This window comes from Mesoplodon bidens (genome assembly GCF_964165515.1).
Source record: "Mesoplodon bidens genome assembly, chromosome: 13".
Lineage (NCBI taxonomy): Eukaryota > Metazoa > Chordata > Mammalia > Artiodactyla > Ziphiidae > Mesoplodon > Mesoplodon bidens.
Window position 1 is genome coordinate 79179162 of NC_138169.1, and position 26765 is coordinate 79205926.

General features: G+C 36.6%; 1 protein-coding gene across 1 annotated transcript in view; it reads left to right on the top strand.

Moving 5' to 3' along the window:
- CDH7 (cadherin 7) overlaps positions 1-26434 on the top strand; it is a gene marked incomplete at both ends in the record, with an annotated part of 110192 nt that extends 83758 nt beyond the window's left edge. The window contains 5 exons of the mRNA XM_081252485.1: positions 2862-2998; positions 4259-4380; positions 5292-5409; positions 9400-9651; positions 25941-26434. Coding sequence (XP_081108611.1) covers positions 2862-2998; positions 4259-4380; positions 5292-5409; positions 9400-9651; positions 25941-26434 — 1123 coding nt within the window. The remainder of the gene's footprint in view (positions 1-2861; positions 2999-4258; positions 4381-5291; positions 5410-9399; positions 9652-25940) is intronic.
- Between the last annotated feature and the right edge of the window lie 331 nt (positions 26435-26765).

The following is a 26765-nucleotide window of genomic DNA, read 5'->3' on the forward strand; positions in this document are numbered from 1 at the left end:
TGAACAATGGATTTGACAATATGGAGGCCAACGATGAACTTGACACAAATGGAAGAAATTTGTTTTTTAAAATAGAAAACACACGTTTTTGATTCAAATAAAGCTATATAGATGGAAAAGGATCCAAATCCCAGGAAAACATTCTTGAGGTCAGCAGATAGGATGGATAGCTCAAGTAGAATGGTTTGATTTTGATTTGAATAAAGACACTTAGCTACAATAAAAGGATAGTAAGTAGAGGGTATGGGGAAACTCAAGATTTATTTTTCCTCTCATATCTCATGTAGCACAGATCCTGGAGGTGAGGGTGAGTACGTTTTGTACTGCCTTTGCCATTTTCAAACTATTTAATTTTCTTTTCCCTTTCAAACTCTCAACTCTTTTGTAGAATGCATCACCATACTTTACTCAAAATCTTTCACGTTGCTATCAACCATCAAATATATAGTAATCACACTGATTTGTTGAGGATTTTAGTACACAGATTATTTTATTTCTCCCCACCGTCACTTTTGGCTTCTCACTTTCTTGGTCGTCTTGACTTTAGTGATCTGTTTCTCTGCCTCAGTTTTGTCATAGATTCTAATGAACATACCCTTGGCTTGCTAACTCTCATAGATACACTACTACTGTTGAAAATCAACTTCAGGCATCTCATTCTCTGTCAGCTACTTCCCACTCCAGCAATTCTGCATCCTGGTAAAGTCCCACCACCGATTGGTGCTACCAGAATCTTCTCAATGTCAATCTGCCTTCCCTTATTTCCTCAGTTCTCTCTTACAAACTTAGAGACCATGGACCTTCATTATCATCACTCACATGTTGGTACCCTCATCCTCCTAACCCTCGTCTCCTCTCATTGTCCATCACTGGTTAAACCCAACCCTCTCCTTTTAATGCATCTTCAAATACATAGATGAGAACAAAGCAAGACAGACAGATGGGATGACTGGTTTTACATTAAGTCAATGGAAATAAATCTCAAAGGGGCAATCCATGATGCTCAGCTATTCTATTATATTCTCCCTAGTATGTGCATTTTTGTCTCTTCTCAAAAAAAGGAATTTTCTCTTCTCCTCAAACCTCCTCTCTTCTCCTGTCTTAGTTGACAACCTTGTCTCCTATGCCATCAAGAAAACAGAAGCCATCAAAAATAACTTTGTAATATTCTCAAATACCTGTTGCTTCACAAAGACAATAATATTTGTTGATCTGTGGTCAGTTTTTTTGTAACATTTTCCTATGCCTTCTCTTTCCTTTTTAAGTTTCTTGCATCTTGTTATATAGCAGACTAGTAGTAGATGATTCTATTTAATAATAGTAGTTGAACTACTATGGAAACAGAGAATACTTTCTGAAATCAGGTGTGTGTTTATCTGTTTGTTCATTTGTGTAATTATTTGCTTTTAAATGAGAGTCCTTATTTCACCCACCTAGAAAGACAAGGGCATTTGAAGATAGTCATTAATGAGGGAAGGGTGAATTTTGTATATGAATCAAAAAATAGCATAATTGAACAAGAATACAAGTAGAGTGGTAGTTATTTACTAATATTTAGATAGAGATATTTTGAGAAAATCCGTTACACACCAAAATATTTATGTAATTTGAGGCGTTCTACTTTTAAAAAAAATTTTATTTTATATTGGATTATAGTTGATTTACAATGTGTTAGTTTCAGGTGTACAGCAAAGTGATTCAGTTATACATATACATATATCCATTCTTTTTCAGATTCTTTTCCTATATAGGTTATTACAGAATATTGAGTAGAGTTCCCTGTGCTATACAGTAGGTCCTTGTTGATTATATCGTATATGTTAATCCCAAACTACTAATTTATCTCTCCCCCCACCTTTCCTCTTTGGTAACCATAAGTTTGTTTTCAAAGTCTGTGAGTCTGCTTCTGTTTTGTAAACAAGTTCATTCGTATCACTTTTTTTAGATTCCACATATAAGTGATATCATATGATATACGTCTTTTTCTGTCTGACTTACTTCACTTAGTATGATAATCTCTAGGTCCATCCATGTTGCTACAAATGGCATTATTTCATTCTTTTTAATGGCTGAGTAATATTTCATTGTATATATGTACCACATCTTCTTTATCCATTCCTGTGTTGATGCACATTTAGGCTGTTTCCATGTCTTGGCTATTGTAACTAGTGCTGCTATGCACATTGGGGTGCATGTATCTTTTCGAATTATGGTTTTCTCTAGATATATGCCCAGGAGTGGAATTGTTGGATCACACGATAGTTCTATATTTAATTTTTTAAGGAGCCTTAATACTGTTCTCCATAATGGTTGTACCAATTTACATTCCCACCAACAGTGTAGGAGGGTTCCTTTTTCTCCACACTGAGGGGTTCTGCTTTGAAACATGTCTGTGGAACCCTGGTCAAGGCCCCCAAATGAGCAATATAAAAACAGAAAGGTTAAGACCAACCTGATGTAATGAAGACAAAAGATGTTTCTAAGTATATGGGAATGGGTCAGATGTCTACATATGTTTCATTTTAGAGGGACCTCTCATCGTGGCCAGGGCTACTAAATCTGATGAGAATGTTTTTTAGGAGCCACAGTGTGGAGTTTATAACGGCATATTCAAATCCACTGTGAAGATAATTATACTACTGTCTTTATTTTGTACTGTTGGACAGAAAAGCAGAGATTACTGACAAGCAGGTTATGAATCAACTGGAACATTGGTGAAGTTTTAAACTAGACATATTTTATGTTAGTATGACAGATTGTGGAGTCAGCAGAATTTGGTGATTGGCTGTGCAATTAATGAAATAAATTCAGCAAATTATAATCAAACAAATATTGAATTGTTTTTTTTAACATTCAATTAGGTATTCAATTGACAGAAACACAGACTTGGAGAGATACTTCAATATTGATGCCAACAGTGGAGTTATTACAACTGCCAAATCTCTGGATCGAGAGACAAATGCTGTTCATAATATCACAGTCCTTGCAATGGAGAGCCGTAAGTTGTAAGGTTTAACATTAAATTAGGATGGAGGACATTGAGAGTGGAGAATGGGTTGGCATGAGTTTACAGTTTTGACTTGAATTTTACTAGGTGTTTGAATTCAGCAAAATTTTGAAATTTTCTAATTTCAAGCTGCAAAATATTTGTATTCTCTAACTTTATTTGCTAATACTTACAAAGTTAGTGAAAAGAGGTTACCATAAAATAATGGGCCTGAGTTACCTTCAGAGGGCTTCTGCTTGTTTTGTGGTCATACTTTGTGCTGCCTTTATGTTGACATGGGGTTGGTCCCGTAGTTTACAAAAAAATAGTAAATTGATCTCTAACCAAGACGCCCAGATTTCTACATTTTCATATTGAACTAATTTTGGTCCTTGATAAGAAAAACATTGAGAGAACAATGCATAATTATACTGTGTTCATGTTATATACATATGTAATAGGTACATAGTATATACACATATTCATACAAAAATCGGCTCTAGCATCAAAGAATATTGAAATTCCTGGCTTATTTGTCACTGTGTGTGTGTGTGTGTGTATGACATTTGGATCAGAGTTTCCGTTGCTCCCTTTAAAGTCTACAGTGTTGTGGTTCTAGATTTTATTCAAGTCTTAGTCATTTCCTTATTAGATTGTACTTTAGAGAGGCAAACATTTTTGCTTGATTCTAATCGTTTTAAATATGAGTTTCCTACGTAAGATGGGGTTGGAGTAATAGCTTTACTTTGAGCACAAGCAGACCGTGGAGATATTGTGGGTTCGGTTCCAGGCACCACAGTAAAGTGAATATCACAATGAAGGGGTCACACAGATGTTTTGGTTTCTCAGTGCATATGAAAGTTGTGTTTATACTATACTGTAATTGGTTAAGTATATAATAAATAGCATTTTGTCTAAAAAGTTACACTTTGTTTAAAAAATACTCTATTGCCAAAAAATGCTAACTGTCATGTGATCCTTCAGCAAGTTATAGAAGGAACATTAGGAACGTCAAAGATCACTGATCACAGATCACCGTAACACATATAATAATAATAATAAAGTCTGAAATATTATGAGAATTACCAAAATGTGACAGAGACACAAGGTGAGCAACTGTTATTGGAAAAATGGGACCCATTGACTTGCTCGATGAAGGGTTGCCAAAAACCTGCAATTTGTAAAACACACAGTATCTGCAAAGCGCATTCAAGTGAAGTGCAATAGAACGAGGTGTGCCTGTAAATGATAAAATGTTTTCCCGTTTATTAGAGAATCCATCTCAAATAGGAAGAGGCTATGTGGCCATCACTATACTTGACATCAATGACAATGCCCCTGAATTTGCCATGGACTATGAGACCACCGTTTGTGAAAATGCCCAGCCAGGCCAGGTGAGAGTCTCCAGAATACCACGCTCCTTGTTCGTGATTCCTTTAAAGATGCCCAGCGGCGGTTGCCTTTGAAATCCTGCCAGCTTTAAGACAAAATATAATCAGCATGTTTCAGCAAAACTTACGCTTTGATGTGTAGCATAAACTAATATTAAAGGAACTTTCAAATTCTGTTTAATTGGGATGATGAAAATTCCTCTGGAAGAAAAGGTAAACGTTGTAAAAGCCGTGCTAAACGGTTAAGGGCTTAGGCTTTTTTAAGGAGAAATATAGCATGTTAAGCTCGATTGGGCCGCTTCCCACATTACACTGCAGGGCTTAAGTACCTTGAAGTTGTAAGAATTAAGTGTAGTGTAATCTCCTTGTGGTTTGGTCTACTCATCCATATTCTCAGTGTCCTGTGATGTTTACCGACGTGGTATAATCAGTTGGCACAGCTTATTTCTGAGGTTCACAAAAGTAAATTCAAATATGCATTTTGAAAAGGACATGATTTGATTTTCAGAGCCCTTTTTTTTTTTTGATTTTTTTTTTTTTTTTTGGCGGTACGCGGACCTCTCACTGTTGTGGCCTCTCCCGTTGCGGAGCACAGGCTCCGGACGCGCAGGCTCAGCGGCCATAGCTCAAGGGCCCAGCCACTCTGCGGCATGTGGGATCCTCCCGGACCGGGGCACGAACCCGTATCCCCCACATCGGCAGGCGGACTCCCGCCCACTGCGCCACCAGGGAAGCCCCAGAGCCCTTTTTAGATTGGGTTCATATTAGTACACCTGACGCCGCCGCCTGCCCCCTCCTCACACGGCTCAGTCAGGAAGATGGTATTTATCATCCGTGTGAAGTTGCTCTGTCCTGCCTCACAAAACAGCCGAGCACACCAACATGCTTTCACGTTTTACATTCCCTATTCCTAGGTCATCCAGAAAATCAGTGCTGTCGATAAAGATGAGCCATCCAATGGACACCAGTTTTATTTCAGCTTAACAGTGGATGCAACGAATAACCACAACTTCTCATTGAAAGATAACAAAGGTAAGGTATAATTTTTTTCGTCAGAGGAGGCAACAGGTAGAAGCTTTCTAAGCAAGTACTTTTTCTCACTCAGGAATGCTGATTATGTAATTTTTTTTTCTTCATACCAGCGAGGACATAATTAAAGGGCAGTGAGCCCCTTAAGTAATTTTTATCTATGGATTTGCTGTCATGAAGAAGAAACTGCTACTTAAATCATTTTAGGCCTAAATCCAAAGAAGGGGGGAAGCCAGATCCATCTCTCTCTATCTTTACTTCTAGACATTTGTTTCCTTACTTGTATACCAAACTCTTCATCCAGAGTATCTAATCAGTTGAGGACCAGCTAAATGCCTTAACAAGGATTATACTACCTAGGCATAACCTGAAAGTTTAGGAAAATAATTGGACTTAACACATTTCAACCTAAATCAACTTTGACTTAATATTTCAATGCCAACATCAGTTGTTTTATTTTTAACATAAAAATAAAAGTAATCCTTGCAAATAACAAATATACTCTTTATGGAGAGAAATATAAAATTAAAAAAGAACAAAGAATTCCCTATCATCCCAAATGCCGTTTCTCTGCTTCAAAGATAAACACTCTTAATCAGTTTTATAAATGTCATTTTTACAAATACCTATAGGTAGGTTCTGGTTTTGCTCAATTATATAAACATACATATATATATATATATATATACTTCTAGACATAGAGATAGTATATAGACAATTGTAAAAACTTTCAAAGGAAGCATGAGAGCTTGCTATCTATTGTCTAATTTTGAATACTCTTCTCTCTCTCTCTCTCTCTCTCTCTCTCTCTCTCTCTCTCTCTCTCTCTCTCTCTCTGTATAGAGAAAGGAGTATACCCCAACAATATAGGAAATGTAGTTCTTCCAGTTTGAATATGTTACTGAGCTTTCAGATAAACAAAATGTAGAAATAAATTTGTTAGTTAAGTCTGGCTTATCTAAAAATATTTGCTTTCAGAAGATGGACATTATAAGTGCTTTTGCCTGAAGTCACCACTTATTTTACTGCAGGAAATTCAACTTTGGCCTCAGAAATTCAATCTGAAAATAATACATGTTTCTGATCCCGCTCTCTGCTAAAGGAGAATACTGTCTTTTCCCCGTAGTAATATAAAAGGAAGCACATTCTCTGTGTGGGTAATCCCAAACTCTCTGACTTAATCATAGTTGGAAAGGACAATTCTCAGCATTTGCAGTCATCCAGCACAAATGCAGAGAGGGGAGTTTATGATTTTTCCAAGAAGGGTCTGAACGTTTCCCCCATTTGTTATCATCCAGTACCACCATGATTGTAGGACAGCACAGGCACTAAAATGGCTGGATTTCCAGGACATTGACACAGCCACACAATTGAAAGATTTCCCCAAGGGCAAGCCTAGAGCTCCCTCATCTGTGGGAATCTTGGAGGAAAACATAAGGAATAGGAAGAAAGAACGTCAGTGTGTGTGTGATTTGATGTCAGGCATGTTAGATTACAAATCAACAACTCTGAGAAAACTTTGTGTGTCAAATCATAAATATGTATAACATCTGAATGGTTGGAAGGCAAAGACAAGGGGTGTGTGTGTCAAGGGTACAGAAACATACTCAAGACAATATGCTTCAACAACTCCATGTGTAGTTTTTTAATGAACACTCTTGAATTCGTACATTTTAAAATAAAAGATTTGTTTACATAAAAACCTACCAGCTGGAATCTGAAAACCAAACACTTTTCTTCCTACTACATTTTATAATTCCAGTCTCGTGTGCTTGCTGTTCTGTGCTGTTTGAGACATAACAGATTTCATCTTGTTCTTTCATTAGAGTATTGTTCATTCTTTCATGTCATTGGATAAAGCACACTGGGTAAAACTATGGTCCTGGTGTTCCTTCTTTTCCATTATATTTTCGTTGCTCTAAATTTTAAAATCACATAAATTCCATTATTAACTAATTAAGACAAGTTAACTGAACAAATTGTTAGCAGATTAAAAAATCTATTTCTGATATAGAAATCACAGTTGTGTCATACAGACTTACTGATCACCATTAAAAGTTTCATAATTACCATAATAGGTTAGATGAAACAGAATATTGAATATATTATAAATTAAACACAAATGACCTATTTTATCACTGACAAAATGTTTATATACATGGTGTTTTGGTAACCCTGTGTACCAGTATGAATTTTTAAAAATTACACAATAATTCCTCTTTTGAATATCTATGCATACTCATTTTAATTAAAACTAGAGTGGCTTATTTTACTTCTTTCTATATTGGGCTTGGAACTTGTCAAGAAAAGATGGATTGGAAATTTCACCTATTCTATCTGATGATGATGCAAAAATACTTAACCTGTTAATTTTTATTATCTTCTCTATAAGCATATGGTTTGAAATGTTAAGATTAGTAAAAAGGTATATGTAATTTTTACAAAGTTGCAGGTAATGTAATAAATGATGTATAAACATTTTCCCATTCAGTTTTACTTTATAACTGTTTCTTTGGATATAACCATATAGCATGACATAAATATATTAAAACGTATTCACATGAACCGATATTTGGAAATAGGGCTCTCTGTCAAAAGAAGCTAAGGAGAGTGACTTAAGTCAGGTAAAGATTTTTTAGATTAATTAATTTATTTTTTTAACATCTTCATTGGAGTATAATTGCTTTACAATGGTGTGTTAGTTTCTGCTGTATAACAAAGTGAATCAGCTATACATAACATATATCCCCATATCCCCTCCCTCTTGTGTCTCCCTCCCACCCTCCCTGTCCCATCCCTCTAGGTGGTCACAAAGCACCGAGCTGATCTCCCTGTGCTAAGCAGCTGCTTCCCACTAGCTATCTACCTTACGTTTGGTAGTGTATATATGTCCATGCCACTCTCACTTCGTCCCAACTTACCCTTCTCCCTCCCTGTGTCAAGTCCATCTCTACATCTGTGTCTTTATTCCTGTCCTGGCCCTAGGTTCTTCAGTACCTTTTTTTTTTTTAGATTCCGTATATACGTGTTAGCATATGGTATTTGTTTTTCTCTTTCTGACTTACTTCAGTCTGTATGCCAGTCTCTCGGTCCATCCACCTCACTACAAATAACTCAGTTTCGTTTCTTTTTATGGCTGAGTAATATTCCATTGTATATATGTGCCACATCTTTATCCATTCATCTGTCAATGGACACTTAGGTTGCTTCCATTTCCTGGCTATTGTAAATAGTGCTGCAATGAACATTTTGGTACATGATTCTTTTTGAATTCTGGTTTCCTCAGGGTATATGCCCAGTAGTGGGATTGCTGGGTCATATGGTAGTTCTATTTTTATTTTTTAAGGAACCTCCATACTGTTCTCCATAGTGGCTGTAACAGTTTACATTCCGACCAACAGTGCAAGAGGGTTCCCTTTTCTCCACACCCTCTCCAGCATTGTTTGTAGATTTTTTGATGATGGCCATTCTGACTGGTGTGAGATGATATCTCATTGTAGTTTTGATTTGCATTTCTCTAATGATTAGTGATGTTGAGCATCCTTTCATGTGTTTGTTGGCAATCTGTATATCTTCTTTGGAGAATGTCTATTTAGGTCTTCTGCCCATTTTTGGATTGGGTTGTTTGTTTTTTGATACTGAGCTGCATGAGCTGCTTGTAAATTTTGGAGATTAATCCTTTGTCAGTTGCTTCATTTGCAAATATTTTCTCCCATTCTGAGAGTTGTCTTTTCATCTTGTTTATGGTTTCCTTTGCTGTGCAAAAGTTTTTAAGTTTCATTAGGTCCCATTTGTTTATTTTTGTTTTTATTTCCATTTCTCTAGGAGGAGGGTCAAGAAGGATCTTGCTGCGATTTATGTCACAAAGTGTTCTGCCTATGTTTTCCTCTAAGAGTTTTATAGTGTCTGGCCTTACATTTAGGTCCTTAAAGTTTGGTGGGACAGAGCCCATCAGAAATCTTGTGTTCCATGCATTTGCTTTCTTTACTCTAGACAACACAGCCTCAATTCTCACCAGGAGAAATGGCTTCCGGAGACAGGAGCAATCTGTTTATTATCTGCCAGTCTTCATCGTGGACAGTGGATCACCTTCACTTAGCAGCACCAACACCCTCACCATCCGTGTCTGTGACTGTGATTCAGATGGGGTAGCCCAGACCTGCAACGCCGAGGCCTACGTCCTCCCTGCTGGCCTTAGCACCGGAGCCCTGATCGCAATACTGGCCTGTGTCCTGACGTTACTGGGTAGGTACTGTTTGCAGTGCTTGCTTTGTAAGAGCAGTCACAACACCATAGGTCAGAACTTTTTTCTTTTCCTCTTCATACCTTTTGAGAACATATGCAGATATTCTAATCCATGGTATTTGGGTCACAGAGCAATCCATGATCGTTGGCCAGACTTTCCAGTGATAACTCAGAAAAATTATCAATTTCATTTTTTTAAAAAGTGAAGATAAATGGCTTATGTTTAAAATTGAATTTTTTCAAGATTTTTAAAACATTTACTATATCTCCCAGCTGTTTGCTTTAGAATTCCGGGAACTGTATTAGAGTAAAGAGAATTTTTTCTATGTTGCTTTGATAATATGCTTATTTTAGAAATAATGGCCTTAGATAGAATCTATGATATTTAATTCCTTAAGACATGAACATTCTTTATATTAGTCTCTATTCTTGCCTGTGTGTTTGAAATACATAATGAAAAAAGAGCAATGAATATGGGGGCTTAAAAAAAAAGAAATGATGGCTTTATATCCTACCTCTCTTAAGAAAAGATTTAAGGTGGGTTTTATAATTATTTGTGAATCTTAAAAGGTTTGAAATTTCAGCAGTGCAAAATTTTCCAAGAAGAATTTACATTTAATTGTACTTTTCCATGATTACTTTGTTATGTGGTTAAGTTAGATTTATAACTCATATTAGAATTGCAGTTTTATAAGAGATTATGCAGCATCCTTTTAAAAATTGGGAGGTATCCAACATGGTCATTGGGTAATGGGTTTATTCCTTTACATTCTGTGAGGGCAAAGTGTACCTTCCTACAGCAAGGACAATAAGCATTTAATTTTGCATCTGAGCCTGTACTCTGTGTTTTCCTGGGGTTTAATATAATTTGTAAATTCATTTATATTTTTGTAAATGCAGAATTTAGCAATGGGAGTCATAATTGTATAATGTTTAAAAACAAGATTTATGGAGTTCGATAAAACCTAGCTTTTATGACTGCCTCCAATATGTACTAGTACACCAGGGGAACATTACTTCTTCTTAGGCTAGCTTCTCAATCTCAAAGGGGAAAAGAATAGAACTAGACTCATAATGTTGTTGTGAAAATCAAATGAGATAATTCATGTGCCAACCATCTAGTGAACATTCAGTAAATTTTAAGCGTTATCAATGAGCAAGTTCTCAACCTATTAACCAAGCTAAGACATACTCACTAATACACTGTGTAAATGATCTCATAAAAATGGAAGTTATTATCTTCTAAAACTTCAGCTAACCAAATAAATCTAGAAGGAAATAAACTTTTTTTCATATAGCTTCACATAGATCGCCAAAACTTTTAGAAATTTATTAGAAATGGCAAATAATTCCCAATTAAAGTCTAATTAGAGTATAAGGGACTAAGTAAGTTTTGAAAAATATGGAACCATGGCAAAGTGCTTATTATTTCTCTATCAGGTTTCAAAACATATGAATAAGAGGTAAGTTGTGTATTTATTTTATAGTAGCTGGATAACCTAGATGAGAAGATAGAGATTTTCCTTTGTGGTGTTTTTCTGTTTGTTTGTTTTTTAATTTTATTGGCATATAGTTGATTTACAATGTTGTGTTAGTTTCAGGTGTACAGCAAAGTGAATCTGTTTTATTATATATATATAAAAGAATGGAGATATATATATTTTTTTCATTTTTTGATTCTTTTCCCATAAAGGTTATTACAGAATATTGAGTTCCCTGTGCTGCTCTGATCTTTATGATTTGTTTCCTTCTACTAACTTTAGATTTTGTTTGTTCTTTCTCTAGTTGCTTTAGGTGTAAGGTTAGATTTGAGATTTTTCTTGTTTCCTGAGGGTAAGATTTTATTGCTATAAACTTCCCTCTTAGTACTGCTTTTGCTGTGTTCCATAAGTTTTATATCGTCATGTTTTTGTTGTCATTTCTCTCTAGGTATTTTTTTTATTTCCTGATTTCTTCAGTGATCCATTGGTTGTTTAGTAACATATTGTTTAGCCTCCACATGTTTGTGTTTTTTAGGGTTTTTTTCTTGTAAATTTATAATCTCATAGCATTGTTGTTTGAAAAGATGCTTGATATGATTTCAGTTTTCTTAAAATTTACTGAGGCTTGATTTGTGGCCCAAGATGTGGTCCATCTTGAGAAAAAAGTGTATTCTGCTGCTTTTCGATGGAATGTCCTATAAATATCAATTAGGTCCATCTGGTCTAATGTGTCATTTAAGGCCTGTGTTTCCTTACTGATTTTCTGTCTGAACCATCTGTCCATTGGTGTAAGTGGGGTATTAAATTTCCCCACCATTATTGTGTTACTGTCAGTTTCCCCTTTTATGGCTGTCAGAATTTGCCTTGTATATTGAGGTGCTCCTATGTTGGGTGCATATATATTTACAATTGTTATATCTTCATCTAGGATTGATCCCTTGATCATTATGTAGTGTCCTTCCTTGTCTCTTGTAACAGTCTTTAAAGTCTATTTTGTTTGAGTATTGCTATACCAGCTTTCTTTTGATTTACATTTGCATGAAATGCCTTTTTCCATACCCTCATTTTCAGTATGTATGTGTTCCTAGATGTGAAGTGGGTCTCTTGTAGACAGCATATATACAGATCTTATTTTTCTATCCATTCAACCAGTCTGTCTTTTGGTTGGAATATTTAATCCATTTACATTTAAGGTAATTATTGATATGTATGTTCTTATTGCCATGTATTGTTTTGGATTTTTTTTTAGGATTTTTTTGTTTCTTTTGTTCTCTTTGTGATTTGATGACTATCTTTAGTGTTGTGTATGGATTCCTTTTTTTTTCATGTGTATCTTGTTTTTTGGTTTGCAGTTTTTATGAGGTTTTGATATAGCTATATATATATATGTATGTGTGTTTGTGTGTGTGTATATATATATATATAGAGAGAGAGAGGGAGGAGGTTTCAAGTTTCTGGCCTCTTAATTTCAAATGCATTTCCCATTTCCTGTATTTGTACTCTCCTCATGGTTGCTGGTCTTGGTATCATATTTGTGTGTAGATGATTTCCTACTTTTACTGTACATTTGCCTTTAGTGGTGAGCTTTCCCATTTGTGATTTTCTTGTTTCTAGTTGTGGGCACATTTTTTTTTTCTTTCCTGCTTAGAGAAGTTCTTTTAGTGTTTGTTGTAAAGCTGGTTTGGTGGTGTTGAATTCTCTTAGCTTTTGCTTGTCTGTAAAAACTTCAATTTCTCTGTTGCATCTGAATGAGAGCCTTGCTGGGTATATAGTATTCTTCATTGTAGGTTTTTCCCTTTCATCACTTTAAATATATCATGCCTCTCCCTTCTGGCCTGCAGAGTTTCTGCTGAGAAATCAACTGATAACCTTATAGGGATTCCTTTGTATGTTGCTTTTCCCTTGCTGCTTTTAACATTTTTTCTTTGTATTTAATTTTTGTCAATTTGATTAATGTGTGTCTTGGCATGTTACTCCTTGGGTTTATCCCATATGGGACTCTCTGTGCTTCCTGAGCTTTAGTGTTTCCTTTCTCGTATTAGGGAAGTTTTCAGCTATAATCTCTTCAAATATTTTCTCAGGCCCTTCCTCTTCTACTTCTGGGACCTCTATAATGTGAATGTTGGTGTGTTTAATGTTTTATGTGTTTGTGGTCTCCTTTTCGCAGGCTGCAAGTTTGTATTAATAGTTCCTTTTACTTCTGGTGTCTGCCCCCTGGTGGGTGAGGGTGGTCCAGGGACTTGTGCAGACTTCCTGGGGGGAGGGACTGGTACCTGCCCTATGTCCAAAGAGGACATAGGTAGATGATGTGTGGATGACTCCTTTTGAACTTGACTAGCTTATCACAGACAGTTTAGATTATACCTTACTTCAAAGGAGTAAGATAAAATTGTATTACCTAGAATTTAATCATGCACAGCAGTTAACTTTTTTCATTTTTTTAAAGGGTGTCTCTCTAATGAAGCCTACTTCATTTTGGAAAATACTTTCATCTGTGATTTAGGCATTCCTTGCAATTTATATTTCTTGGTGATTCTAATTCATTTAAAATAATTACATAGCTGTTACTGAAAGTAAGTGAAATAGTTGTAATAGACTTCCTTCTTGCATATGATAGATATGAGTGTGTGTGTACATGCATATATTTCAGGGTAAAGTCCTAGGTTTGGGGGATTTTAAGTATGACTACTCTTTTTGTTAAATTTGAGCATTTTCCTTATAGATACACTAGTTGAGGAATGCTTCTTGCACTTCTAAAAATCAAATGTTTATGTTCCATAGTTTATTCATTTTTTAAAAGTTTCTGCAAGTCTACAAGAACAAGTCAAAACAGAGCCTATTGTACTGAAATACAGTTTGGAACCTGGTGCTTCTGTCTACAGCTTCCTTTTCCCAGTAAGGATTCTGCCTAGTAATCTGTATGTTCAAATGTTAGCATTTCAGTTCAGAAGGAGTCTCTTGGCACCTGATTAACTTTTCAGAGCAGATAACCAGGACCTTTTAGTCTTTTCGTTCTGTCTCTTCTGTTATAGCCTCTGGGTTTTTATGACAGGTGCCAGAGCCAGTACTCAGGGGAGCAGATGGGATGCCCAGCCTGGTATGAACCTGACTTCTGATGCACAAATGACTCATTTTTTACAACACCTCATTTCTAGACACTAGGCATCAGTGTTTGTAACTCATTCCTTTTCAGGGTTCCGAACAAATATTGTTAGAAAAAAGCAAGGTGAAGATTTGAGGATCAAGTTCAATTTAAGAGTGAAACTGGGGACACATCTGCACTTTAGACGCCTAAAAAAAGCATGCTTCACTACATGCCAAGTTTGTGTTCCACTGATGTGACAAAGCTACTTGTAACATAGAAGGGGGTGTACTGAAGGTTTCAAAATATTCCTGGGAGGCATCACAGAAATCATTTCCAGCCCTTTACAGAGGAGGAAAAGGAGGTACAATTTAGTGGCTGTTAAGTAAGTCATCAGATTCTAGGTCTCCTTTTCTCAATCACTATTTTTGGATTAAACTAAAAGAAAATACACCTTGAAAGTATTTTTTTAAAAAGCTGTTCACATGTAGTTTTGTTTTTTCTCAAGATTTGAAGTGAAATTGGATTTGTCGGTCTTCACCTGTATTTGTATTCTTCTAACTTTATGGGTGAATTCTTTTCTGATTTCTCTCTCCTTCTCACTCCTGCTGTCATCCTCTCTAATTTATTTGCACCTGAATTCTCTCAGAGATGATCCAAAAATCAGAACATGAGGTTTCCTTTATTTACACTGAGTACACTTGAATGGGAGATGTTATTTTCATATTCAAAGTTCATGATAAAATTATCAAGCAGGTGCCTCAATTACTTTTCATGTAGAAAAATGTCATCAATATATGGCAAGATAGTTTAGTAATCTAAGGCTTGAATAACTATTTTACTCCAACAAAAATTTCATTATGCATTTTCACATACTTAAATTTTAATTTTTTAAATTTATGTTTTTTAGCCATGCCTCACAACATATGGGATCTTAGTTCCCTGACCAGGGATCAAACCCATGTCTCCTGCATTGGAAACATCGAGTCATAACCACTGGACCACCAGGGAAGTCCTGTCATAGTAAAATTTGTAATTGTTGATATACCCAGTTTTTTTCCTACCAGGCTGAAAGCACTTAAAAAATAAAACCCAAAATCTATGGATGACTGACCTTAAATAATTACTTCAGTGGTTTTTCCAGAAATAACTGGAAACTATTTCAGTTGTTTTGTTTTAATGTATGGTGTTAAATATTGCACATCTATTCAGAGAATATTACAGCTAGTTTCTTTCTGTTAGTCTGTACAGAGGAGCTTTTTCCTGTTCACTAAAACTGCCACTGAATTGACTATATATTAAGTTTTGTTCTCTCCCTATTTCAACCTTTAGGTCCAAGTAACATCCCCTCTAGCTCTTCAGACACAGTGGGGATTACTTAGACTGGCCCACCTCCAGGTTTGAGAAGGCATTTGTGGAAACCACTGTCTACTGCATGGAATTCAAGCTTTTCCAGTGTGTCCAGGGTAGCCAGCTGGATGTTTAGCTGTCATGCATCTTTTCGCTTTTCTTCCCTGATCTACCAAGACCTAAATGGTATTTGCTCTGCTCTTAACTGTGGAGACCATTCATGATTTGGTTCAACAGGAAACTATTTTCCTGGTTTTTTAAGTGATAGTGCTACTTAAGCAAAAAATATTAAATTGCAGAGAAAAAATGAGGGCAATATGTAAAAGATAAATCCCCGTCATAATCTGTAATGAAAGAACATATTTGACATAGCAGGGCCTAGTGGTAATAGCAGGCAGACTACAGTTGCTAATTTATGATAGCAGATGTGTTTATTTTCAAACAAGTGCAAGCATTCTAAACAATGAATTACACTGAACAAGTTCATACTAACAACTGCAAGCATTGTAAACAATGAATTACACTGAACAAGTTCATACTAAGTGCTTTACAAGTGTTGCCTAATTTAATTCTCATTTCCTAAGCAGGTATTATTAAGTATTGTTATTGCTATTCCTACTTTTTGTATGAGACATGTACAATGTTATAAGGTGTCAGACCCAGGACCCAAACACAGCCCAGACTGCCTTCCGGATGTCCTTTATAAGGTATTTTTCCCCTATGTATTTTCTTTTTTTTTTTTTTGCTGTACGCGGGCCTCTCACTGCTGTGGCCTCTCCCGTTGCGGAGCACAGGCTCCGGACACACAGGCTCCGCGGCCATGGCTCGCGGGCCCAGCCGCTCCGCGGCATGTGGGATCTTCCGGGATAGGGGCACGAACCCGTGTCCCCTGCATCGGCAGGCGGACTCTCAACCACTGCGCCACCAGGGAAGCCCTCCCCTATGTATTTTCTAATCTGAAAGACCTGTGTGTCTCTGGAAGCACCTGTAGATCTGTGGATATGGCAACTCCATCTTTGTTTCACATAGTGGCTCTAGGACGTCTTTGGTGAACTCTGAGTGTCTAATTTAAAATGTCCTCCACTTACACAGTTCTAAACGTGTTCTCTCAAGGTTGGGAGTATGTTAAATAATGAGATTATGCTTCATTACAACCAAAATATACCGATTGCCTTTGGGCATAAAATATTCATTGTACTTAGGTCAGTTTTTCTGTCTCACATGAGCCTCAAATGAAATCATTCTAACTCACATATTTAATGGAGAGGAATTTTGTGATACTTGTTCTGGGAAAAGGAAGGATCAATTTCAGTTGTAATTAAACTTCTTCCTGTCTTGACACATGAAAAACAGTATCTCATATATGCAGATGTTTTGCAAATCTCTGGTTTGGATCTGTCATTGTTCTGACACGAGAAATCTGAAATTATCATACACTGAACAATCGTCCTACGTTCCTATCTCTTATCTTGATTTAGTGCCTACTTAAGTGTTTTTTGAGTGTTATCAGTCAGCCTTCACTCTTCTGTGTGTTCCATCCTCCATAGCCAACCAGTCCCTAAGTGCTATTAATTTTACTTTGGTTCTTGAATCTGTCTTTATCTCCCTTGATGTTGCACCTGATTTTGTCCATGGTCCATCTTTCCGCCCCTGAATTATGGTAACTTCCCCAGTCTCTGTCAGCTCCAATCCAGGACCACAGAGAGAGTAAGCTTTTTAAAAGCAAATGTGATTGCGTCGTGCCCAGCCTAAAATAAGATTTCTGTGTCTTGCCATTGTCTAGACTAGAATCACCTTCTCTGTGTCTCGCCATTGTCTACAGCCTACGTTCTGTCGATGACCTAACTACTCCCTCCCAGTTCAGCCTTTTGTCTCTCCACTCGCAGTGTACTTCAGTCAAATTGCAGAGTTGCACTTTCTCAGACTCATCCTGCTTTGTTTTACCTCTTCTTATATGCCTTTCTCCTCCTTCCTGGAACACCTCTCCCCAGAATCCACAAATAGTAACTCCTTTTTTGTAGTCAAGACTTACTTCCTTTGCTTCTGAGTCCAAGTTAGGTACTGTTCCTAGGGGCTGCATAACACCTTGTATAAAACAGTCTTAGAGCATCCTTCATGGGCTGATTGGTTTGTCTATCTCCTCTGGTGGACTCCTGCTTTTGGAGGCAATGACCAAGCATTATTTCATCATTGTATACATAGCATCTCATAAAATGCTGATGTGAAATAGAGAAGGCCTATGATACATGCATACTGAGTGAATCCATGAATGTTTAGATGTACTCAGTAGTAGAAAAGAACATTAGATTTTGTCATTTATCCATAAGTAGTATTTCCATTGGACCTGAATTTTCCCATTTCATAACATTCTACAGTTTTAGGCCCTTTGAGATCCAGCCTATTTCTCTAATTTTTCTGGAAAATTGATACGGCACAGGTTAAAAGCATTTAGATTATATTTTCAGATTAATAGCCCTGGAGTTATACATGGGCTCAGAAAAAAAAGATAAGAATATATGATTTTTAGAGTCTAAAGAGAGAAAAATTATTGCAGTTGAGACTAAGGATACTTTAAAATTCAGTTTAAATTTCAGTTAAAAATGCTATATTTGATATCTAATTTATCTCAATCATACACTTGAGTTTTATTACTTACAAATCTTTATTCTTTGTGACTACAAATAATAGAGTGGGTTCATAAGTGCACATTCAAAGTTTGGCCCTCTGTTACTGGGGATCTGATATATCTGATTACACAGCATATAAATCCAGACAAAATGATAAATTGACTTCTCTCATCCTTTAAATCTTTTGCTTAGATGTCATTTCCAGTGACATCCATCTATGATCACAGCACAAATGCACTAGTACCCCTGTATTTTTCCTATCATTTCACTTTTTAAAACATTTCTTTGCTCGAAGCATTTCAGAAGTGTCACATATACTTACATGAAATCCAAATGTTCCTCACAGCCCACAAAGCAAGGCACATTCTGACACCTGCTCACCTCTTGATGGCATCAGGCTATCTGATCCTTCACTCTCCCAGTAGGAAGAGCCACATGGCCTGTTTTTCCATGAGATTCAAACATGCCCCCATGTTCCTGAAACCTTCTTTCTGCTTCTCTTCACCTGTTGGTCTCATACTATTCTTTATGCCCCAGCTCAGTATTACCTTCAAAGAGGGAACGTCCTCACCCACCGATTAAATTAGGTGTTCCTCATGCCCATGAATCTTTATCATGAACCTGTGTGTTTCCTTTGTAGCACATATCACAATTAGTAAATGTTTACCTTGCTCAAATATAAAAGCACCTTGAGAGTAATGACCTTACTATCTTTCTAAAACCATTATATTTTCAAGGCCTAGCATAGGGTACCTAGGAGGAAAAATATTTTGGGGAATCAGTGAATAGTACTTATCACACTCTACTGCTTATTTTACTACCTTTGTTATATATTTTAAGCCCCTCATGATAGGCCTGGTATCTCTATTATTCATTATTATACCACCCAATAAATGGAAGAGTAGATACCAAACACATTAACTAAATTAACTGAGGGTTATCAAAATCACACGTGTGTGAATGGTAAAATGTATGTTTCTTTCTGTGCACCACTTATATGACTCAAATTTTAGCAAGACTACAAAGATAGGAACTGAACTGTGTAAGAATTTATTATAGAAATTTAGAAAAAATTTTTAACAAAATCACTATGTGTAGCACTATTTAAGTACTATACAAATATAAACTCACTTAATCTTTGTAAAGTTACTATGAGACATTTTCTTTGAAGTAAGTACTATTTCCATTTTGGAGAGGAGGAAACAGGCAGGGGGAAGTAGAAGTTATTTAAAAGCTAAGTTTACTTGCCCATTGATGTGGATAATTATAAAAAATTACTGAACTTGTAGTCTGATTGTGCTAGCAATTTTTCATTTAGGTCATTTTTCAGTTACACCTAATAAATACATAATAATTGCAGTATAATAATTTTCACCATTCAATATGTCATTTGGTAATAAAATCTCCTACTATAAGAGTAGTATACCTTAAGACCATATGCAGTTAAGAGTTTTCTAGTATTCCCAAATCTTTTGTTTAGATCAACTGTCCAAAAGAAATACATCGTGATTCACAAGTGTGAAACACATATGTAATTAAAAATTTTCAAGGAACCTCATTAGGAAAAAATTTTTAAAATGTGAAATAAAATCTAATAATATATTTAATTTAATGCAGTATAAACTATCATAGTTTTAACATGTATCAATAAAATTATTAATATATTTTACTTAACAAATTAAGTCTCCAACATCACATGGACATTTTACACTTAGAGCACATCTCAATTCACATTTTAAATAGCAATAGCCACGTTTCAAATGCTTGTTCGCCTCTTGTGGCTCATGGCTACCATGTTGAATAGTGAAGATTTAGACAAGTCGTTTATGACTAATAAGAAATTCTGAATGTTTATAAAGACCACAGAGCAAATAGTGTTTCTTGGTGAAGGCTGGCTCATCCTTCAAGTCTTACCTTAGTGTCATCTTGTCTGCGTTCTCTGAGCATCCTGGCTGTACCTTCCTACACATATTTTCTTAGTGTATATTATAATGCTATATAATTGCATTATATAATAATTGATTTTTTTCTTATATAAAATATTGAACTTAGTGGCAAGAGCTGTCTGCATATCTCCATAGTAGCTTGCCCATACTTTGTCAATTTAACAAATATTTATTGAAATCTTAGTATCAGATACTGTTTTTTGTGCTCTAGATATATCTGTGCAGAATAAGATCACTGCCCTTATGGGGCTTACAGTTTTAGAAAGTCTGTGCTCAGTAAAAATACTGTTGAATTAAATGAAATTCAGGCACTAACCTTTTGGAAGAAGTCTATAAACAATGGGTTAATCTTAAGAAACTGATTAACAGGTTTACATATAGTCTTGCAAATTAAAACAAAAACCTTTCACAGATTTTTAAGGATGGGGAAAACTGGCCTGATGGTAGTATACATGACTGAGTGGTTTAAAATGAACCCCAGACTCAATATTTGAAATATGTTAATTAGTACATTAATTAACAATATTTGAAATATGTTAATACACATAATACATATGTTAATACAATGTATTACATTGTACTAAATACGTTAATACAATGTAATACATTACATTAAATATGTTCTTTAATGTAAGTAGCCTCATTTAGAAGTTGGCACCATTTTGTGGTGATCAGATTATATCTGCAGAATTCTATTAAGTTCTGGGTAAATAATTCTACTGTTAGCCGCTGGGAAGTGGGTTAGGAAAATAAGACTAAAATACTGCCAAGGTGATTCAGTAAAAAGCATGTTCCAGGTTAACTGTCTGGATATGTGTCTGACACACACCACAGTGAAGGTTAGAATAAAGGAGTTCACTAACTTATAGTATCAACTTCTAAATTTTTCTCCATCTTCCGTTCTGTTTCTCTCAGGTTTGGGAGACTGGTGCTCTCCTGGTCTGCATGCTTCCTTTCACCCATGCATGACGACTTGCAATCTATTTATCTGTGTATATATAGCCTACACAGTGAGCTACTTGGATACAGGGAACCTCTCTTGTTATATTTTGTCAGCGCCCAGCACTTATTTCCTACATACTGGAATGCTTGGAGAATGTTGCATCGAATATTAGGAAACTGGATTCTAAAATCAGAAATTAGGTCAAGATTATGCATTCTAAGTTCTTTTCTCACATCTACTCTTCCCTACTTCCTTAGTCTAATCAGAATGATTTTTTTCAAAAAATACACCTGATCATATTGTGCCCTCCTTAACGCTAGTTGGCTCGTGGGCCTGGCTGGTGCCTGTGTCTCCTGGCTTCCCTCCTGTTTCTTTCTTCGCTCTCCACCCACACGTTGGCCTCACACCTTTGCTCACTGGTTGACTGTGCTGAGAATATTCTTCCATATCACATCTCCACCCTCAGCCTTTGGTTACTCTGCCTTAAGGCCTCCTCTAACCTGTTTCCCCTAATACATAGCCTTAAAAGATCATACTTCCCTCTTTAGGAATAATTATTACTGTTCTACTTTTACATACAGTTCTCTTGTGTGATGAATATTTGTCCACCCCATTTAATTGTAAGTTCCATGAGGAAATGTCTCACGTCTACTGCTATGTGCACCATCGTATCACTATACCAAATGCATAAAATGGTGAAATAGATATATAAATTCACAAACCAGCACGATTCAAGTACATGTCTAGACTTCAACTAGAACTAAACCTTTCCTTCTGTCTCCACTGAGCAGTATAGTCCATATGATAGAAAAGATGTATGATAAAACCTCTTAAAATATATAATCTTGTGCTTGCTTAGGCAGAATATTCCTTTTAATACAGCGATTATCTCCATAACCTCTGAAGAAGTTAATACTTGTTCCATGTAAAGGTTAAAATTTATTTTTATAGCATGCTCAAGCAGTTAGAAATTAATATTCTTCCAAGTCATTGAAATGTTAAATTGTCTAACCTTCTAAAACACTTCACATTTTTTCTCAGCTTCAGGCAAGATTGGGAAATAAGACAAACTCCATAAGATATTAATATCCTTAATGGGTATTGGACCCATGGGATGACGCACCCCTGGGTTCTAACATTTCACTTTTACTAAACACTATAATTGAGGGTCAAAAGGCAAATGTACTATTGGTGATGTGAAAATACACTTACAATAGAATGTAACAATTGTGAGATACAGATATCTATGACAAGATCCATTGTAATTATAGGGAGGAAAGAACATGGAGAACTTGGAAATTTTTGCATTCTTAGACACTGACTTAAATGAAAAGCGCATCTAATTCTTACATAATTCTTCTCTTCTTCGTACCCTCATTACTCTTGTGCCCATTCACTTCTTCCATCCGTGTTTTGTACTCAGTTGGACATTTGCTCCCCCTCAGTTTTGCTCTCCAATATGTGTAACAGATTTCTCATCTTCACCTACCTCCACCTGCCCACCAGTCACAATTCTCCCTGATACCTCTCCATTCCATGTCTTACTCAGTTTGATTTCTTAACAAGAAGTCTTTCTTGGTCCACCTTTCTGTTGCAATCACTTATTTCTGGGAGACTATGTAAAAAGTTTCAGAAACTAAAGTATATAAATCTAAAATTCTTTTATTCAGATTTCCTGATGTGTCCTTCTCCAAGCTAGCAATTGTCACCTGAGTTCTCAGCTTGTATCTCAGTTACCTTCTGTGGAAGGTCTAAGCTCACAGTGTGATAAAAAGTGCAAAGGCTTTGAAGACAGACAGTACACCTCACCCCGAGTTACTATCAATACACTGACCCCAGACAGATTGTTTCACATGTCTGAGACAACCATTGAATGGGATATTACCTACCCCAGAGAACGGCTGTGAGGGTCACATGATATGTCCTGTGTACAGACCATCATTTTCCACCTTACTGCCTTCTCTCTCTCTCTCCAGTTTAATCTTTAGTGCACGAGCCCTGATGCATACTTCATACACCTTCTACTTTGCTTGTTACCTAACTTTGTTCATTGTTCTTCCTTGGTCAAAGAAGAAACACAGTGTCTTCACTTGCTGTGTTCACAGAAATTTTTTTTTTTTTTTTGCGGTATGTGGGCCTCTCACTGTTGTGGCCTCTCCCGTTGCGGAGCACAGGCTCCGGACGCGCAGGCTCAACGGCCATGGCTCACGGGCCCAGCGGCTCCGCAGCATGTGGGATCTTCCCGGACTGGGGCACGAACCCGTGTCCCCTGCATCGGCAGGCGGACTCTCAAGCACTGTGCCACCAGGGAAGCCCCACAGAATTTTGAGTTAACATTCTTGGGGGGGGTCAGAGGATAACAATGAAAACCTCTCTGTTGCACACTGGCAAGTGCCTGGCATTCTGTTTACTTCTACCGACATTACTCCCCAATCTCTTTTCTCTCTTTAATCCACCCTGTGAGCCCTAAACTTGGCTATAATTGTCACATATGGCTACGTGCAGTTCAAGTTACTTGCCCAAGATCACACAGCTAATATTTGGAAAGACTGGACTTTTACCCAAGGCCTTCTTGACAGCAAAGCTAAATATTAGTTTTGAAGCTTCATACCAGAATGTTACAACAGAAACATATTAATCTTTTGTAAACATGTCTTTGTTGTAACATTCTAGCATGGAGCTTGAAAACTAAAAGGCTTTGGGGGTGGTAGAAATGCTAATTTTCAGAAGATCAAAAGGGACAGGGTTGGGAATCCACTTAGCAGGGAGGGCAGACGCATGGCAGAATATTTATGGGAACAGACAGGAAATGGATGGTATTTCATTCATTTCAAAACCATTGGCTTTTGAACTACGTTTCCTACTCTGATGAAGCCAGTTCATAACATTTAAATGTAGTAAATAATATCAAGAAAGAAGAGAATTAAGCACTTATGTGCCATAGCAACATGAGAAGGTGGCCAGAAGGTTCAGAAATGTATCTAAGTTTCTAAATTGTAGGCTGTGGATAAAGCTTATCAGGGAGCAACAGGCCAGGGTCAAATAGGAAAGAAAATAAAAAAGTGCCCCAGTAAACAATTGATTTCCCAGTATTTCCAAAGATCTCCCATACAAATATCTTTGTCAGTCATATTCCTGTTGATGATAGAGAACAAATAGACACATACTTAAGAAAGCATATACTTTTCATTGATAATAAAATCATTTTGTTTAAATAAATCCTTAAGAGTTTTGGTTTTTTAAAGCAGATTGAGTTGAAGGCTGAAATATGCTTCACCCCTAGTCATTGCATTTAATTACTCTGAATTACCTTGATGTCTTAGTTTTATATTTTTATTCTCAAATTATTCTTAATGCCAAAGAAATACCTTAAAATGTATTTTAAATATAAATATTTCAAAGTCCTTTTTAAAACTATGCTGAGAGTAACGTACCCCAAACAATAATCCACTTAGTGTATATTTTGGGCCTCTTAGACCTTGCAGGAAAAAAAATATTGTGATTAAAAATGATTAAAAAGGTAACTTACTTGTAGACAGATCATTAAAGATAATTCACTAATTTATATATTTTTGAATTCCAAAATTCAAGAATACTTTCTACTTCATTTTAACTTGATTCAACAGGCCATGAAATCTAATGTGTTCCCAATTCGGCAAGCATTCAGTCACTCATAAAGCAGAGCAGTCACCTTCTTATTAGTGTATAGTCATCCAGCTCTATCTGTAGGGCATTGGTTCCAGGAACTCCGATATACCAAACTCCAAGGATGCTCAAGTCCTTTGTATAAAGTGGCATAGTATTTGCATATAACCTATGCACATCCTCCCCTATGCTTTAAATCATCTCTAGGTTACTTATAATACCCAGTACAATGTAAATGCTATATAAATAGTTGTAACTTCAATGTAAATGTTATATAAAATACTAGCCTATGTGAAGCAAATCCAAGTTTTGCTTTTTGAAACTTCCCGGAATTAGAAAAAAAAAAAAAAGTTTCAGTCTGGGGTTGCTTGAATCTTTGGATGTGGAACCTGCGGATACAGAGGGACAACTGTACTTATTAAAAGGCACAAAAGTGTATTCAGTTTGTTTAAAGAGTAGCCAGTGTAGTTGTTCTCTGCTTTCCAGTACAAACATGTGCTTTATCATTTATTAATTTTGAAAAGGAAAAAAAAATCCTAATGTTAAAGGGATGATTGATTTCTTCAATCAAACTTTGGCTACTGCTAAAATCTCACAACCTGTACTCTCTCTCTAGGTATAATACATAAAAACCAAGTTCAGTGTTTCATACTGAAAGTGGGACTCTAGTATAAAGAAGCTTTTAATGTTTGTATATGGTCTGAACATGCTGGATTTTATTTAACAGCTGAGTTTCATAGACAAGTACTAGGCATTTCTCCAAAGAATCCAGCCAAATGCTATAATCCATTTCCTTCTGAAATTGCAGTTGTTAAATTAGACCCCAAACATTTATGAATGTCACTTTGCCTTTCCAGCAATTAAGGAGTTCAAAAAAAATCCCTTGGTGTTTCGTGGCTTTGAAATTATTTATCCTCCCCTGGCCCTTCCATTTGCTCTGTCAAATGCTTTGGGGTTACGTTCAAGAGGGAGACATCAATTCTGAACAGGTGTGGAAAAGGGTTTCTTGATGTATAAAAAGTGTTCTATTTTAAAGGCGTTTTAGCAATTTTAGCACATTTACTGCTGTGAATTCCCATGGAAGTAGGCGGCCCATTCATTTCCCTTTAAAGGGCAGAAAAATCTGAAATCAACATCAGAGGCCTAATTTCACCAGGGGGAGGGAGCGGCCGGCGAGTTTACTGAAACTTTCCCTTTGCTGTCTCTTTGTTGCAGTGTTGATCCTCCTGATCGTCACGATGAGAAGAAGGAAAAAAGAGCCCCTTATTTTCGACGAAGAGAGAGATATCAGAGAAAACATCGTTAGATATGATGACGAGGGTGGGGGGGAGGAAGACACAGAAGCCTTTGACATGGCCGCACTCAGAAACCTCAACGTCCTCAGAGACACCAAGACCCGGAGAGATGTGACTCCAGAAATTCAGTTCTTGAGTCGACCGACTTTTAAAAGCATCCCAGATAATGTCATTTTCCGGGAATTTATTTGGGAAAGACTGAAGGAAGCCGACATTGACCCCTGCGCCCCGCCTTATGATTCCTTGCAGACATACGCCTTCGAAGGAAATGGCTCGGTGGCTGAATCGCTCAGCTCGCTAGATTCCATCAGCTCAAACTCTGATCAGAATTACGACTACCTTAGTGACTGGGGACCGCGTTTTAAACGACTCGCAGACATGTACGGAACTGGCCCGGAGAGTCTGTACTCATAGCCCTGGAACGTTAGTTTGAAATGTACTGAAGAAAAAGTAAAAGCAAAAAACAAAACAAAACACCACTACATACAGAAAACAAGAACTCCACTTGCTAGAGGAAATGGTTGTAAATCTCTCTCCATTTTTAACCGTTTAGAGTTCTGCCTTGGTGAAGCATATCTTCATTAGACTTATCCAAGGGACTGCACTGACCACAGACTCTGAGCATTTGAAGGCTTTTTGATAAAAAGAAATGCTCGGTGGTTTGTGAATAGATAGCAACTCTCAGATACCTGCAAAGGCACCTAACCTCTGTAAGTACTGCCCTGTGTTGTCAGTGTCCCCAGGG